The sequence below is a fragment of the Alosa sapidissima genome, chromosome 5 (assembly GCF_018492685.1).
Source record: "Alosa sapidissima isolate fAloSap1 chromosome 5, fAloSap1.pri, whole genome shotgun sequence".
In the NCBI taxonomy this organism is placed as follows: domain Eukaryota; kingdom Metazoa; phylum Chordata; class Actinopteri; order Clupeiformes; family Clupeidae; genus Alosa; species Alosa sapidissima.
In genome coordinates this window covers 18,760,534-18,777,933 of record NC_055961.1, presented here as the reverse complement: position 1 = coordinate 18,777,933, position 17,400 = coordinate 18,760,534, and the positions used below count along the sequence as shown (strand labels likewise).

General features: G+C 46.2%; 3 protein-coding genes across 9 annotated transcripts in view; 1 reads left to right on the top strand and 2 right to left on the bottom strand.

Moving 5' to 3' along the window:
• The window catches only part of nf1b (neurofibromin 1b), a 72,519-nt gene that overhangs the window by 35,154 nt on the left and 19,965 nt on the right, over positions 1 to 17,400 (top strand). For all 7 annotated transcript variants that reach the window (XM_042092395.1, XM_042092394.1, XM_042092393.1 and 4 more), the window contains 6 exons: positions 9,822 to 10,254; positions 10,513 to 10,853; positions 11,419 to 11,621; positions 14,290 to 14,483; positions 15,386 to 15,526; positions 16,752 to 17,031. In XM_042092395.1, the coding sequence (XP_041948329.1) occupies positions 9,822 to 10,254; positions 10,513 to 10,853; positions 11,419 to 11,621; positions 14,290 to 14,483; positions 15,386 to 15,526; positions 16,752 to 17,031 (1,592 nt within the window). The remainder of the gene's footprint in view (positions 1 to 9,821; positions 10,255 to 10,512; positions 10,854 to 11,418; positions 11,622 to 14,289; positions 14,484 to 15,385; positions 15,527 to 16,751; positions 17,032 to 17,400) is intronic.
• LOC121709207 (oligodendrocyte-myelin glycoprotein-like) lies at positions 194 to 3,971 on the bottom strand. The gene is made up of 2 exons (XM_042092414.1): positions 3,589 to 3,971; positions 194 to 2,228 (listed from the first exon to the last, which is right to left on the bottom strand). Exons 1-2 carry the CDS (start codon positions 3,603 to 3,605, stop codon positions 908 to 910), a joined length of 1,338 nt encoding a protein of 445 aa, XP_041948348.1. The 5' UTR covers positions 3,606 to 3,971; the 3' UTR covers positions 194 to 907.
• On the bottom strand, positions 6,297 to 8,337 carry LOC121709210 (integumentary mucin C.1). Its single transcript, XM_042092417.1, has 2 exons — positions 8,160 to 8,337; positions 6,297 to 7,575 (listed from the first exon to the last, which is right to left on the bottom strand). The coding sequence occupies exon 2, from the start codon at positions 7,558 to 7,560 to the stop codon at positions 6,673 to 6,675; it is 888 nt and encodes a 295-aa protein (XP_041948351.1). The 5' UTR covers positions 7,561 to 7,575; positions 8,160 to 8,337; the 3' UTR covers positions 6,297 to 6,672.

Genomic DNA, 17,400 nt, shown 5'->3' with positions numbered 1-17,400 from the left:
GAGTCCTCAATCATAGACTATGATTACAAAATGGAAAAAAAAAACACTTGAAAACACACAAATGTTTCACACTTGTTCCTCTATGCTGTTTTTGTTCAACTTCTATACTAAAAGCATGAGCCGTTGTAAGGGTACCAGTGCAAGTTTGAGCTGTATGTCCGGTTAGGCATTCATTTCAGACTTGGTTGTGCTCTGGAGTTGTCTTTTTATTTATTTCAAAGTAATGACATCATTCATTTCATTGTACAAGCTTCAATGCCTCAACCTTCCAAAATCAGAAACTCAATGTCAACATTCACAAGAATATGAAATCGTTTAATTACACAGTCAGTCATGTACCTGTAAAGAATCTCACACGTTGTTATGTAAACCACATACATTAGTTACTTGAACAGGGCATTTAGTGTTTTTAGTCTGATATTCACTGTTTTCTTCAACCCACAGACGCAGTTCTGTCTTTGAACTGATGTCTTCTCTGTATTCACTGTAAACAAAACTCATTGTCCGCATCGTCTCCGATATCGTAAGTCTCCCGAGACCGTGTTAGAGAGGTAGTAGTCGTCTTAATCTATTCTCAATGCGTAATACCCGACTTGATCTGCCGCTTCATGTCTCCAGGAACTGTACTTGTTTAATGTCACCGCAGCAGGTGGAAACTCCCAAGGCCACCGCACATCGCCGCCACTTTCGATGTTCAGTTTCTTTATTGTTTTCAATACATCACACACGCACACCATCCACCGAACTCTGTCAATACATCACACACCCACACCATCCACTGAACTCTTTCAATGCATCACACACACACACACACACACACACACACCATCCACCGAACTCTTTGCTCTTTACATCACACACACACACACACCATCCACCAAACTCACCGCCGCTGTGTTTCTGATGTTCAAAGTCCCATTGCAAACACAAGTAGGAGTGAAACCATAGCGGTCAGTGTGCTGGACAACGAGGCTTCTGGGCTGTGGCCACTGTTTGGGACTTTTCCCTGGTTGCCTTTCTTGACGCTGCGCGTTCGGAGTGTGGTGGTCTTCCGCGTGCTGGTGGTGAGGGCGGCCTCCGTGGAGTCGTAGTCGCTGGCAGTGAAGTACCTCTGCGTGGTGTAGGCCTCGTCCGGCGTTGAGAGGCCAGAGGGCGGCGAGGTCACCAAGAACCCACCGGGCGGCCAGCGGCTCTGGTAGTCCGCCGTGCTGCCGAGCGTCTCCCGTGGCCGGTGCATGTCCAGCAGGGCCGACTCTGGCCAGTAACCGGCGGTGACGGCTCGCATGGGCGGGGCGGGGTAGCGGTTGCGATGGCGGCGGCGTCCGAGGTCGTTGTCGGCGTGCGGGGGGCTGCCGTCGGCGTCCATGCCGGGCGTGTGCGGAGCTGGCGTGTAGGAGGCGTAGTGCCAGCCGCGGGTGGTGGCCAGGTGCGTCTCGCCGCAGGTGTGCCAGGTGTGGCAGGGACAGCCCAGCACGCTGGCGTGCGTCCGGCGCAGCCACGACAGCAGGTAGCTGATGTTCCGCTGCTCGTCGCACGCCCACGGGTTGTCGCCCAGCGTGATGAGCCGCAGCGCCGCAAGCCGCTCCAGTGTGCCCTCGCTGACCGCCGAGAAGCGGTTGGCGTGCAGGTAGAGCCGCTGCAGCCGGCCCAGCTGGTCCAGCGAGCCGGGCAGCACCTGCACCAGCGTGTTGTGCGACAGGTCCACCGTCTCTACGTGCCGCGGGATGTTGGTGGGCACCGTCCAGAAGCGGTTGCGGCTCAGGTCGAGCGTGCGAAGAGCGGGCAGCGTGTTGTTGATGAACACCACGCGCTCCAGCTTGTTGGCCGACAGGTCCAGCAGCCGCAGGTTCCAGTGGTACGCCGTGTCGTTCTTGTGCAGCAGGCGGAGGCGGTTCCCGGACGCCCACAGCTCCCAGAGGGAACGGGGCAGCTCGGCGGGCAGTCGGCTCAGGCGGTTGTGCGACACGTCCAGGGAGCGCAGGTGGCTGAAGGGGCTGAGCACACGGTCCAGGTCGGTCAGTCGGTTGTGCGAGAGGTTGAGAGCATGCACGTTGTGCTGCAGGCCGCTGGGCAGGAGGCGCAGGCCGCGCCAGGAGCAGTCCACCTCGCGGTGGCTCTCGCTACACGCGCACGGCGGCGGACACAGAGCCAGCGTCCGCCAGGGTAGCGCGGGCAGCAGCAGCAGCACGGCGACGAAGAAGGCCCAGGGTGGCACCATCAGGACACACCTGCAGACCAAACAAAACGGGCTGGTTACGACGACGGGCATCAAGCTGTGCCAACTGTAGGAGTGCTTCTGAAAGGAGAAGATAATATCTCAGACAATGTAAGCATGAACAGTCAGGACACACCTGCATTTGAAATAGAGCACAGGAAACACAGGAGCAAAATTAGGTTGAAAAAAGCCCTGTTCACTGCAGTAAAATCAATTTGCTTCCAAGTTCTGGTTTCCGTGTTTTGATGATTCGAGCTGAATCTACTGACATTGCACAAGCTGGCTCACTCCCACATGTGCTTCTCCTGGATAGAAAATGCTAAACTAGCCTGCGGTCATTTGAGAGTTAAACGTTGATGTTGCACAGCCTGTGAGCCCCAATAGTGTTATATACCCCATGTGTGCGTGTTGGTCTCTCAGTGGAATCGTGCACAAATAGTTAGAATGATCAGAGCAGCATCGCGAGGAGACTCCCACCTTCTACGCTAGCGTCCACCCGACCTCTGACCCCCCCCCCCCCCCCCCCCCAATGGCACAGATAACGACATTAGCGCCCTGACCGCGCTTGACAGTTACACAGTACACCTGCCCCACCTGCGCGACTGTATCGAGCGTGCCCCTAGCCTTAATCGTGCAGTCCGATCTGACAAGGGTTGCGGCAGAGCACTGCAGACACCTTCCTTCAGGCATGCGAATGCACAGATGACGGAGAGGAGAGGAGAGGAGAGGAGAGGAGAGGAGAGGAGAGGAGAGGAGAGCATATGAGTACGCACAGGAGCAACATTAGACGTGTGTCCATTGATTCCCCCCCCTCCACCCCCCGCCCATTAGGGTTATTTAAAAATGTGCCAGATAATTGCTTTCAAGCCCAGCGTCCCCACGGTCCCCTCGTAGTGCCTGGAGCGGACATGATCCATCAAGGAGAGTCAGCTATTGATTTCAGTGTCTCCATCATGGTAGTATTGCACTCCTAGATGCTAAATGGAAGTGATGATGAATGGAAGCTATGTGGATCGGCTGAAGCACACAGATGCAGCATCTCGAATCTGGAATGTGACTGGTTTGTGCTCGTGTGTGTGTGTGTGTGGTAAAGCGAGTATGCATTCTGTGTTAAGTTTAGACTGCAGTGTTTCCTGTAGGTGGTCAGTGGTCTAATATGTGGTGCGTGAGAGGTTTCTGGAAAGCAAGTTCCGTGGAACACAGCGTTGACGAGTGTGTGTGTGTGTGTGTGTGTGTGTGTCAGTGCATGCTCATGCTTTCGTGTGTGTGACGAGCCCATGCCTCACCTCTCCTCTTCTCTCCTTTTAGCTTGTTCGCTCATTGGTTCTTTCTCATCTTTCTTTCTCTCTTCCCTTTGTTTGCTGATTACTCACCTTCCTTTGGTCACCATTTCACATCATTTCCTCCTGTCCTCTCTCGTTCTCTCTTTCTCCTCTCCTCTTCTTTCTCCCTCCCTCCCTCTCTCTCTCTCGCTCTATCTCTCTCTCTCTCGCTCCTTCTCTCTCTTCTTTGGCCTCTTGTCTCTGTCGTTTGAAGTGGACGGCTGATGAGTGAAGTGTGGCCAGTTTATCCTCTTCCTCTTCCACTCCTCTTCACTTCTCTCCTCTCCTCTCCTCCTCTCGTCTGTCGGAGTCGTGCCCGTTCTGGTGTGCTGGTGCAGATAGTCCCAAATGAAGCCTGGAATCTCACCTCCCCACTGCAGCAGTCTCTCACACACACTGCTTAGTTCACTCTGATCGCGCCGGTGCGGAGTGTGTGTGTGTGTGAGAGAGAGAGAAACAGAGAGAGGGCGGGGTGGGGGGAGAGAAGGGTTGGGGCGGAAGTGGAGATAAATGCAGAGCAGAGGAGAGGAGTCCCTCTGCAACTCACGATGGGCACGTGGAATTGCTGACTGCAGTGTTTTATTGTTTCCCCCACAGTCACACACACACACACACAAAATCCTATACTTTTTCTCTTTCCAATTTCTGCCTGTTATTGCTTCTACGACTGCCTGCGGGATTTCAGCACTTAATATAGTAGGAGTCCACTCTGGCCCAACTCTAACCCTACCCAGGGCATGTCAGATCATGGCGGTATTACCGCAAAAATCTTTTTGCCCTTCTTAGATCATTAGAGCGCTTTCTGCTGTTTTTGTTTGCACACTCACGTGGGTTGTGAGCATACAATACAGTATTGGGGAGCTCCAGACATTCTGCAGTGTTTTGATACTTCTCTAGTTGTGAATCTGTGTTGTGAATTGTATGTTTCAATGATGATCCCCACGTTCCACTGTCCGGTTTAAAGCCCAGTGTGTGCCTGGTGTTGTTGCCAGGCAGGTGAATGAATGCTGTTGCCGGGGGGGGGATGCCAACAAAAGGGCACTAGCCGGTGCGGAAGTGGAGTGTCCGAGCTAATTCTCCCTCTCTCTTATTCTCTGCCCTGCTGCGCGAGTGAAAAGAGACATTCTTTAAGAGGCGCACGATGCTGCTCAGCACCGCCATGGCTGCTGACTGCTAATGCGCCAGGCCCGTACCGTGTGTGTGTGTGTGTGTGTGTGTGTGTGCGTGTGCGTGTTTGTTTGAAAGGGATCTCATTACAGTTGTCAGTGGTAGTAAACACACTAAAGCAAACATATACATTATAATCTCTCACACACTCATGCCTACACACACACACACACTCACACAACTGGCTACAGTAGTGTAGAGAAATGCACGCTCTGAGTACATGGATAAACAGATCTGCAAATAATATACAGGTGTACACTATACACACGGTGCACTTTACACACAGCTGGTGTGTCGGTCTGTGTGTTTGTACAGGAAGTGTCCAAACAAAAGCACAGGCAAGCTCAAATAAAGCACACATTTGCCCTCCTAGGTTTTTTATGTGAACGCACACACAGTGTTTTATGCAAGTTAAAAGAAACAAAACCATATTAATACCATATTAACTGCCCCTGTGTATTAACCTCTTTGCACTACCCTGACTTAATCTTTAATTGCACAATACCTTTCATTACAGACACCAGAAGCAAAATCTGGCAAAAAGAGGAAGCAAATCTAAAGGAGAAGTGCCGATTAGATCAGGCCATGAAAAGTGAACTGTACCTCTGACAGGAAGACAAGTGCCTATTTACAGATGTAATGTAATCCATCAATTATTCAGAGGCTGTAGCTGTGGTCTTGATGACAGGATGGATTCGAATGTGCTTTACATTTTTTAGTTTATTTTTTACTATGAGCTGGAATGTATGTATTCATGTAAACAGGGCGCTTTCCACTTAAAGGACCATATATCACATTCTTGCAAAATTGCTGTTTCACTCTGCTTGGATCATCTCTGTTGTTCATAATGGTGGTGTAGGCACTATGTACGGCATTTCTTTTTCAGAAATTCAGAAAAATGAGATTTGAAATTGAAAAAAAAAGATACATTTTGTATTAAAACAAGACTTTGTGTGAAATTACATCTAATTACAGACTAATTACACTATACTAAGATATGCCCATAAATATAGACTACTTTTGTGAGAATTGACTTTGGCTTCAGTACATAAACCCCCTGAAATATCACTCTACCTACGTCAACAGCCTTTCATTTGTAGATAAATTAGCTTTGGACTTTTTCCACTCGTACCCGTCTGCAGCCTTAGGGGGAAAGAAGTGGCTTACAGACTCGCCCAATTAAACGCCGACAGGCTCTAGGGCAGAATTTGCAGCAGATTGAGGTGCTTTCAGTCAGTCTATTAAATGGACGTGTGGACATGACCATGCAAATGGACATGGAGAATTTACACACACCAAGGCGTCATCAGTCAGTCTGTCTTTAAAATGGATGTGTGGAGGCTCTGGTGGCATCCGTAATTGAATCTTTTTTCCTAATTGCCTGTTTAAATACAGTATCTGGTATCTACATGTACCACAGGTGTGAGGTCTGGATGCAGGCATAGATAGATAGATAGATAGATAGATAGATAGATAGATAGATACTTTATTGATCCCCAGGGGAAATTCAAGGTCTTGGTCTAAGTCTTTATTTTAATTGTAGTCTGTCTTCTCTAGCAAGGGATATGGAAGTATTTTTTTATTTAGATTTATTTCTCTGCAAACAAAAGTTTATTCTAGAAAATATGATGTAATTACATCATTGTACATGATTGTATACTACATTCATCAGGCTTTTTTCTCATTTCTACTTAAATAAACCTGAATTAAAGTACGCAATTAAAATACGCAATGCCAACATTACATTATTGAAATTAAAAAAAAATATTCACAGATAAGTGCCATTTTAACCAGACATATGTAGGAAATCAAGTAGAGCTCTTGACGTATGATAATAAAGAAAAGTCCATCCAGAATTCAGGGCCAGCGTGTTGGCTCAGTAACACTGCAGAGCATCGTAACTCAGGCCCACATCAGCCCACATCAGTCCACATCAGTCCACATCAGTCTTTAAGCTACAGTGGCGCTCTACTCCACAGCTGTGGCCGCCTTTGTGTTGCTTTTGTTTTCATCTGCCACGTTCTTCGTCTCGTCAGTCTCGTCCGTCTCGTCCTTGGCCTTGTTGTCGGCGGCGGTGCTAGCGGCGGCAGTGCTCTTGGTGGCCTCCTTGACGCTGCTCTCAGGTTGTTCGGCCTTGTTGGCGGCGGTGACCTTGTTGGCTGTACTCTCGTTTGCGTCGGAATTGTCAGGCGCAGCTGTCTTGTCCACGGAGCTTTGGGCACTGCCAGCGCTGGCCGTCTCCTCCTCCTTCTCCTTCGATTGGTTGTTCTCTGCCGCGTCTCTGGCCGCCCCCTCGTCGTTGAACACCTCTGACATCATGATGGAGGACTCGTTGGGCTCGTCGGCCTTCGTCCTGCCGTTTGCCGCGCTGGTCTCGACATGGCAGATCTCGTAGTCGCGGTAGTGCCTTTGGATGTGGCACAGTTTGCAAGCCAGCATCATGGTGGTGATCAGCAGGATCACACAGCCTAAAGTCAGACCCCCGAACACGAGTAAACCAATTTTATCCTCTCCTTTTGTTATGCCCTGTAAGCAGTCACACGGGCAGGCTGTGGTGGTGGTGGTGGTGGTGGTGGTGGTGGTGGTGGTGGGTAATGCAGATGTACTAACTTTTGTGATGGTTGGTTTTTTCGGGGTTATTGTTAAGTCAGATACTACTACTGCAGAGTCTGTAGATTTGGGATATACTGTAGAACTAGGCTTACGGTTTTGTTGTTTGGTTTGGTTAGGTTTGGTTTGATTTGACGAAGCCTCAGGAAAAAGGTCTTTTGAAGTATCGTTGCTAATTGCGTTCACATCCATTGGCCCCATGAAGGTGGCTATCAGAAGGGCAGACCACAGCAGTGAGGTAGTCATGATTTCTTGGAAAATCTGATTGAAAAAAATAATAATTGTTAGTGTTGGGATAATTACCCAAAGTAATATCATCAAAGGCGTTTTTTAGCACTAAATACCACAACAACTAAACATTATTTATCACTAAATACCATAGAGTTTACTAAATAATCATTGAATAAATCAGATGAAATATATGTGTCGATGCCAAACATAGGTTTCTATTCAGTGGTAAAATTAAGACCAGTTAAGTTGAGAGGATTGATGGCATTGGCATCTTTGCACAGTAAATGACTATTACACAACCTTTGAAAATGTTTTATCTTTTATTTACTTATTTTACTTTCTTTATTTATTTACTAAGTGTTGTTCATTCAACGTCATAGAAAAATTTATATATATATATAAAATATAAAAAACACTTTAAAAGGGTTTCATTTTAATGAGCTCTCCTAACATTACTTTTTTACATTTTTACATCTCAGTCAAACGTGACAGAACTTGATTGCTTGACCAGGTCATAGATTACTGTGCACAAGTGCTACAGGCACCACTCTCAAATAATCTAATTTGATCGCTGACTATAATTATATGGAGTACAGTACAAGTAGCCTGGTTACCTGGTTTAGAAGATGTACGCTCTTTTGGTTGCAGTGCTGTGTTAAAGGTGAGCTCTCAGACACAGATCGATCTCTAACCCTCAGTTACAATTGCAGCCTGTGACTGACAGAGGAAGTGTTGCCTGCACGAAAGAAGTCCGCAATAAAGATGTTTGTTCTCTCTCTCTCTCTTTTTAGCTCTGGTGACTTGTTTCCTGTTCTTCTCTCAGTTCTGCTCTGGTCTTTTTGTGTGGATATTTTTATTCCCCTGCTCTATGCCGCTTGTCACGCACATCAGTGTGATCACACTGCGAGTTGCTTTTCACTCGTAGGACGTAGGAGTAGAACGATGGTGTACATATGCATTTGTCCGACTTTTATAGTCAACCTTTTTGTCCTTACAGCTTGTATAGAACTCACCTTAGCTATAGAAACAGAATATATGCACCACATGTTCACGTGGCGACTGTTCAGTATGTTGACATCTTCCATTACCTCCTGGACAGTGGTGTAGTGGTAAAATGGGTGGGTAAACTATGAATTCTGTGATCACGGTAAGGTGGACTGCGCCATGCGGTATAGGATTTTTAAAAAAGGCGGCGGATGTTTGATGATGGTGGAGGTTATTGTCCAATGTTTATAACAATACCAGTGGTATTAAATGGTTCCTAGAGTGTTGATGAGTGTACAAATTGTGAATGTGGATAATACAGTGTGATTTTTTTTTTTTTTTTATGTTAAAAGTCGCAATAACTCTTTAGAGAGGTGGATGAACTCTAATAAGAGGTGGATACACTCTATTTCTGAAATTTAAGTGGTGGATAAACTGTGTTTACTTGCGTTTAGCCTCCACTACAACCCTGCTCCTAGAGGGGCACTAAAGACACCTTTGCAGTGTGCTCCCCAATCGGGGGGTCACAGTGTGAATTGATTGTTGTATGTTGTAAGAGGAAATATAGGAAGGTCAGTGCCACCCACTAGTAAGAATTGGTGTAAACTCATGTACCAGTCCTATGATGGAAAATTGATGCGAAATGAACTGCAGGTTGGTGCCCTTTTCTGTTGGTTGCCTATTAAGGTCTTGTAAGACTGTTTCCTTTTGTGAAATGTCATGTTGAAGACTTTATAGTAGTCTTAATTTAGATCTGCATCATCTCATTTCCTCTTTCCATGCGCACAGACAGCAGTCTGAGTCTCAGCTCACATCACCCCACTCTGCTCGTGTTTCGGTCCTCAGACCTTCATCAGTGCAAAGATGCACTTTCACACTGATGAAGGTCTGAGGACCGAAACCGAAACGTGCATCACCTCACTGGGTAGCACCTTGGCTTGATTGATTAAACACTTTGTTTATTTGTTTTTTTGTCAACGGCAAATAATAGTGTGTGAGTTTCATCTTCAGCAGATTACCACTCCCATTCATGTTAATGACTGATGCCAACATTGGTATCTTCAGCCCAAAAAAGTTAAAAAACGGCCGCCAACATATCATTTTATGGTGTTCAGTTTTGCACTAGAATTGACCGATGACTGACCGCCATGTGATGAATTATGATCCTGTTCGTAAGCTAAATTAAAGTGCTATGTTGTGCATTTTTCATTTTCATTTTCAGTCTGGTCCTCTTCTATTGCACCCCTCCTCCTCACCTTGACCATGACCTTATGACCTTTGCTGTTACACAGGTTTAAGACGGGCCAGATTAACGGCGACCTGCTCATCTACCACGTGCTGCTCACGCTGAAGCCTTACTACGCCAAGCCCTACGAGATCGTAGTGGACCTGACCCACGCCGGACCCAGCAACCGCTTCAAGACGGACTTCCTGTCCAAGTGGTTTGTGGTGTTCCCGGGCTTCGCCTACGAGAATGTGGCCGCCATCTACATCTACAACTGCAACACGTGGGTGCGCGAGTACACCAAGTACCACGAGCGACTGCTGACCGGTCTAAAGGGCAGCAAGAAGCTGCTCTTCATCGACTCGCCGGCGCGCCTCGCAGAGCACGTGGAGCCCGACCAGCAGAAGCTCCCCGCCGCCACGCTGGCTCTCGAGGAGGACCTCAAGGTCTTCCACAACGCCCTCAAGCTGGCTCACAAGGACACCAAGGTCTCCATCAAGGTATGATGTAAAAGCTGTCAACGAGTTAATAATAATAATAATAATAATAATAATAATATTTTTTTACTTGTATTGTATCTTTATCAAACCCAATGTCGCATTACAATGGAGCAAATATGACAGCAGTGTTGCAACTTACTGACTTATGCAGCATTTGGGGGTTTAGTATTGTTACTCATAGAGATTTCAACCAATAGAAAGCATGACCTGGGCTCAAATCGATCATAAAATTATAGCTGTTCCCGTGTCTCTGTTCAGGTGGGCTCCAATGCAGTCCAGGTGACGTCGGCAGAGCGCACGCGCGTCCTGGGCCAGTCGGTCTTCCTGAACGACATCTACTACGCCTCGGAGATCGAGGAGATCTGCCTGGTGGACGAGAACCAGTTCACGCTGACCATCGCCAACCAGGGCACGCCGCTCACCTTCATGCACCATGAGTGCGAGGCCATCGTCCACTCAATCATCCACATCCGAACACGCTGGGAGCTCTCGCAGCCAGACTCCATTCCGCAGCACACCAAGATCCGGCCCAAGGACGTGCCAGGGACGCTGCTCAACATCGCCCTGCTCAACCTGGGCAGCTCTGACCCCAGCCTCAGGTAAGCACCAGCCTCCGGCAGACCCCAGCCTCAGGTAAGCACCAGCCTAAATTAGCCTCAGGTAAGCGCCAGCCTCAGATAGCCTCAGGTAAGCGCCAGCCTCTGGCAGGCCCCAACATCAGGTAAGCACCAGCCTCAGATAGCCTCAGGTAAGCGCCATCCTCAGGTAGGCCCCAACATCAGATATCCTCAGGTGAGCACCAGCCTCAGATAGCCTCAGGTAGGCCCCATCATCAGTTATCCTCAGGTAAGCGCCATCCTTAGGTAGCCTCAGGTAAGCACCTGCCTTAGGTAGCCTCAGGTAGCATAAGTGCTTGCAAAAGAATTAAAATACCATAACCTGCTCAGACCATTCAACTCTGCTCTCTAAAACAGCCATTCAGTCTCAAATTATTGCATTTTTTGCACTTTCCTAGTTGAAAGGGAAAGTTGTTCTCATATTATGAATCAGAAAATCTGGTCAGGAGTGTGATTTAGTAATTCTGATTATAAGCACTTCCTTTTCAGTAGTTCAGACATTACCACCATTTTGACCTAGGTTTTACACCTGTGTTGGTCTGAACAGGTCTGCTGCGTATAACCTGCTCTGTGCCCTGACCTGCACGTTTAACCTGAAGATCGAGGGGCAGCTGCTGGAGACGTCCGGCCTGTGCATCCCGGCCAACAACACGCTATTCATCGTGTCCATCAGCAAGACCCTGGCGGCCAACGAGCCCCACCTCACCCTGGAGTTCTTGGAGGAGTGCATCTCTGGCTTCAGCAAGTCAAGTTAGTATTGTAACTGTCTCACTTACACAGGAAGTAGTATAGTCCAGTCAGTACTACCGCCACCTCACTAAGTGCAGGAAGTAGTATAGTCCAGTCAGTACCACAGTCACTTAATACAGGAAGTAGTATATTCCATCCAGTACTGCAACTATCTCACTTACACAGGAAGTAGTATAGTGTAGTCTGTACTGCTGCCATATCACTAAAAACAGAGGGCTTAAAATGTCCAGTACAGTCATTAAATTAACAATCTGAAATATTCAGTCAGTACCACTGTTATCTCACTACTACAAGAAGTAGTATTATCCAGTCTTATTATTGCCGAGTCTCCAGTAAACGCAGGTAAAGCAAGGTCATTAAAGAGAAACTATGCAGTTTTGGCAATTTCTTCGCTTCGCTTCGCTTTTTGCTCACAGATTTCTCTGCAGAGCTCCCCCTACAGCTTCAGAGTATATATTTTACAACCCTCTTCAATCGGTCAGTCTGCCGTTTCCTCTTTCCCTGCTCCTCCGACAGCAGTTTACTCGCTTTCTGCTTCTTTTCGCTGGCTCTGCCATGACAAATGTCTGAGAAACTCCATCACTACCATGTTCTAGCCGGTGCCTGGCGTGTATGTGTGTAGTGCAGTAAAACAATTTGTTACATCGCAAGGCTGCCAGACTTTCTGCCTCTGAGGCAGTTGGCCCGCTGGCCCAAAGTTGCAAGGGTGGTTTTTCTGCTCACAGGCATTAAGGGGAATCGAGACAGCCACAATTCAACCCAAAAAAGTCATATAACCATTTCAATGACTCCGAAGCTGTTCAGTTAAGGTATACCTGCTGTTCAGTTAAGGTATACCTGCTGTCAAAGCAGTTGGGGAAGTGTAAGACAGGTTGTCTGATAGGGAACACTCTGTAAAACCATCTGATGTACGCAGACGATTTGGCTATTATGTCCCCCAGCACTGTTGGGTTCCAGCAGCTGTTGGATATATGCTCTGAGTTGAGTTTGATGTACAGTACAATGCAAAAAAGAGTGTTGTATTGATATGTAGGACCAAAGAGGATCAGAAGCTGCACTTTCCAATGTTTTACCTGTCAGGGCAATCCCTCTGGGTATCTAACTGTATGAAATATCTTGGGCACATCATTACTGACAAGATGGAAGATGATGCTGATATGTATAGGCAGAGACGAATGTTGTATGTCCAAGCAAACATGTTAGTCCGGAAATTCCATCACTGTTCTGAGAATGTGAAAGTGAGCTTGTTCCGTGCATACCGCACCCCTATGTATGCAGCCCCATTATGGGTCAGCTACAAAAAGCAGACCCTGCGCAAACTTCAGGTGGCATATAATGACTGCCTGAGGATACTGCTGAAAAAGCCCAGGAGTATCAGTGCAAGTACTGTAAACTCTTTTGGGACTCAGGGCTAAGCACTCTACAGGCTCTCTTGAGGAACCTAATGTTTAAGTTCATGACCCGACTTGATGAGTCTCAAAACTGTATTGTAATGATGCTCACAAGCCCTAGGTGCAGCTCGGTCAGATATCAATCATATTTATGGAAACATTGGTATGGGTGCCTGTTAAGACTCTAATGAATCAGAGTATGTTTGTATGTGTTTATGTATCTATTCCTTTTTGTTGTTGTTGTTGTTGTATGTCTTGCTGTTGGACCTAGAGCCTGTAATAAAGTTTATATATATATTAAGCTTAAAAAAACTGCATAGTTCCCCTTTAAAACAAGTAAATGTGAGGGCGTACATTAGAAGTGGTATGTTAAACAGAGGATACAGAGGTATCTAATCTGTAAAATAGACGTATAAAAATAAACTGTCCTTGTTATCTGCTGTGATGTGTACACACTCATACTGTAACTCTTTATATCAACATTTCTTTTCTGGCTTTTGTCCACTCTGTAGCAGAGCCTCTCGCTTACTGCAGGACTTTTAAAATGGCCTCCCCTCTCACTATGGTAGATTTCTAGAACTGTCTTTATCATGACATACTTTTCATACTTGAGTACTTTCATGCTTTGAGCTCTGCAAAATGCTTGTTTGAGCCCGTAGGCTTTGGCCACGTAAAGAAATGATGAACCACTGAGCTGCTTAATGTAAAAGGATGAAGACAAGCAATTTGACTTCATGCACAGGCCTTTAAAAAGCCATGAAATGGATCTCTTGTGATGTTTACACAGCTAAGAGGATCCTTAACAAGGTTTCATTTCAGCATGGGCACTGATCATTCCTGTTATGCAAACCCCAGCTATGTATAAAGATGTAAAACAACAATTTTATCCTTCTGTTCCTTATGTTGAATAAACACAACAGTTGTATGAGCTGAATGTAAGGGAGACTTGTAAAGCATCTCTGAGATGTATTTGAGAGACTTCTGTGCTCTCGGCATAGAGTTGAAATGTTTATGGACTTTAAATGTATTTATATAAGCTGACTGTATGTGTGAGACTGTATGTGTGGTGCCTGCGTATAAAGTTAAAATGTATATGTTTAAATTGAATGTAAGTGTGGCATTCCCCTGTTGTATGAGCTTATACAGTTGAAATGCATACTGTAGGTATGACTTTAATCTAAATGCGAGTCTCTCCTTTTGTCTGTGCATATAGAGTTGAAATGTACGCTAAATGTGTAAGTTGAACTGAAGTGTGAGCTGCGCTGTTGTGTGTGCAGGTATTGAGCTGAAACACCTGTGTCTGGAGTACATGACTCCGTGGCTGCTGAATCTGGTGCGCTTCTGCAAGCACAACGATGACGCCAAGCGCCAGCGGGTCACCGCCATCCTGGACAAACTCATCACCATGACCATCAACGAGAAGCAGATGTACCCCTCCATCCAGGCCAAGATCTGGGGCAGTCTGGGACAGGTACCTCAACCAGCAGACTCTCTGACGTAGCACAGCTTTTGCTCTCACACACTTGCTTTCCCTCTCTTTCTTTCTCTCCCGTCTCCTTCTATCCCTCTTTCCCCCTCTTTCTTTTTCTCCATCTCCCTCTATCTCTCTTTGGCTCTTTTCCCCTCTTTCCCCCTCTTTCAGTTTATCTATCTGTCTTTCTTTCCTTTGCTGTTTTACTTGTTTTTAACCCCCCCCCCCTTTCCCCCTTTGCCTCTCTGGGTCTTACCTCTATCAAAGAATATTAATGCCATGGATATTCCCCCAAAGACTCCCCCGGGGTAGAAACTTGTGTTCTCGTACGCCGCCGTAAAAAGTGTATTGATCTGGAACATTTTTCTTAGTGCTCAGCAAGGCTAAATGATATGTGTTGCATTATTCATACAGAGTGATAAAGCAAGTAACTGTGACCTGACGACAGTTGAGGACAGAAAACGAAATGAAAGATGGAAAATGGTAGCTGATGAAGTAGTCTCTCCATTCCTTCTGGTCTTGATGCTTTGTGTTATTACAGTGCCCTGTGTATGCTGTGAGGCATTGCCTGTGCAAGCATAGCTGCTTAACCTGAATACTTCCTCATTACTAAGCCATAACTGTATTGTTGTCATTTATTAATTTCATTAGGGACAGGGCAGAAAAAAACATTAACCTTGCACAAAACAAGGAGAGGTGTTTTGCCAGTTTATAGCAGCATACCTTAGTGTTGAGATTTTAACTCTTGTGTATAATCTGTTCAGATACGCTTACTCTTGATAATGTAGAAGTTAATATAAGATAATATATTCTAACTGTATAAATGCATTAAGCATCTGTCGATGTACATAATGTTAAATGTATGCATAAAATGTGTGTGTGTGCGTGCGTGTGCGTGTTAGATCACAGACTTGCTGGACGTGGTGCTGGACAGTTTCATAAAGACCAGCGCCACCGGAGGCCTGGGCTCCATCAAGGCCGAGGTGATGGCCGACACTGCCGTCGCTCTAGCCTCCGGGAACGTCAAGCTGGTGTCCAGCAAGGTGAGAAGCCCCCACACCAGAGCCCAGAGAACAGTATGAATTGTATAAATTGTACATGTAATACTGTATATAATAATATATATTTCTTGAGCAAGACAAGCACTTCGTCTGCTTGTGCTGTAAATTCATAGTACTGCTGCTTATGGTGCTCTTAGAAATCTTGGTACATGTTCAATGCGTTGAACAAATAGAGAACTAATCCTTTTCAATGAGGAGTGAAATTATAAGCCACAAGTTTCAGTCAGTGGCTCTGGCTTTAGGGAGCATCAAGGTGGTTTTCTGAGCACTTGGACATGGATATGACTTCACCTTATGTACCCCAGTAGCAAACATTCTCTTCTGCTAACACATATTCTGTGTAGATATCTGCCTTTGGATTACTAAAGAGTGAAAGGACATGCTAGTGTTAGCCACTCGCTAACATGATTCTGTGTAGATATCTGCCTTAGGGTTACTAAAAAGTGAAGGGACATGCTAGTGTTGAAAACCTGCAGTCTAGCAGCACATGCTCACTAATGTTCAACTAATAGTGCGCACTGAGGAGGACCTCAAATAATATAAGCTCCACGCACAGACGCACCACCCTGGTCTACTCTCACTAATGCTATTTGGGCATCCTTGTTGAAATATATATCTTTGAAAGGCCAATAGTGAAAAGCGTCTGCTAGTTAGCATTAGGTGTACTGTTTTACAGTCTAAGCAGTTTAAACACAGACGGTATTGCCTCATTCAGTTCCCTCCTCACTCATCCCAGATACACGCGACTCTCACTATGCACGATTCCCATTTCTTCTGTCTTTTATTTCCCCTTTTGCCAGGCCCTGTAACTACACTGTTAGTTCCTGTTTATTGTGCCCTCTGATTCATGCTATCATTGCATGAATGCACCAGAGCACAGTTACGTAAAGAGGTTTGGGGGTGTGTTATGTCATACTGCAAATAACTGCGGCCCACCACCCTGTTTACCTTGAAGAGTTTGTGAGTATTGTGTTTAGCTATAGGGATGTCGGGGTCGGTAATCTTTATCTAGCCTACATGTGTTCTGGTGTGTGAGTGTAGTTTTTTCCCGTTTAGCTCACAATTAAACATATAAGGACCACGTCAATCTATGATGGGGACAGTCATATCCGATACATGGGACAGACTCAGTCCTGCGGCTCAGTGTTGCTCAGTTTTTGCTACAATGTTGTACTAGGCTAACGCTGACACCTAAACACCTGAACAGGTAATCATCCGCATGTGCAAGATCATCGACAAGACGTGCCTGTCTCCCACGGCGACGCTGGAGCAGCACCTGATGTGGGACGACATCGCCATCCTGGCGCGCTACATGCTCATGCTGTCCTTCAACAACTCGCTGGACGTGGCGGCGCACCTGCCCTACCTGTTCCACGTGGTCACGCTGCTGGTGGCCACGGGCCCGCTCTCGCTGCGCGCGTCCACGCACGGCCTGGTCATCAACATCATCCACTCACTCTGCACATGCTCCCAGCTCTGCTTCAGCGGTGAGAGAGCGGACGAGAGACCTGCACTCACCCATACGGCCTTTCACCAAAGCCTTAATATTCAGGGTTTCTTGTTTTAAAATGGATGTAGCTCAAAACATATAGTTCACCTAACAGAAAATATAATTCACATAACAGGAAATATAGCTTTGTGCTACCATGCACTGACCTTGTTTTGCTATCATAATATAAATAATAATTCTGTGTTAATATTTTGGTGAACTCTCCTTAAAGGTGCCATGTGTAAGAATTGAGGTAAAAATATCCAAAAAATGAGCTACACGCATCAAAAGAATGAGAAGAAATAAGGGCGATGATGTCATTAAAAAATTAACAAGGTATAGTGCTGCAGAGATATCAACCTGAATT

What these genes read in the sequence shown, in the direction of transcription:
- LOC121709210 (XM_042092417.1), bottom strand. Translation starts at nt 7,560, where the DNA reads ATGACTACCTCACTGCTGTGGTCTGCCCTTCTGATAGCCACCTTCATG.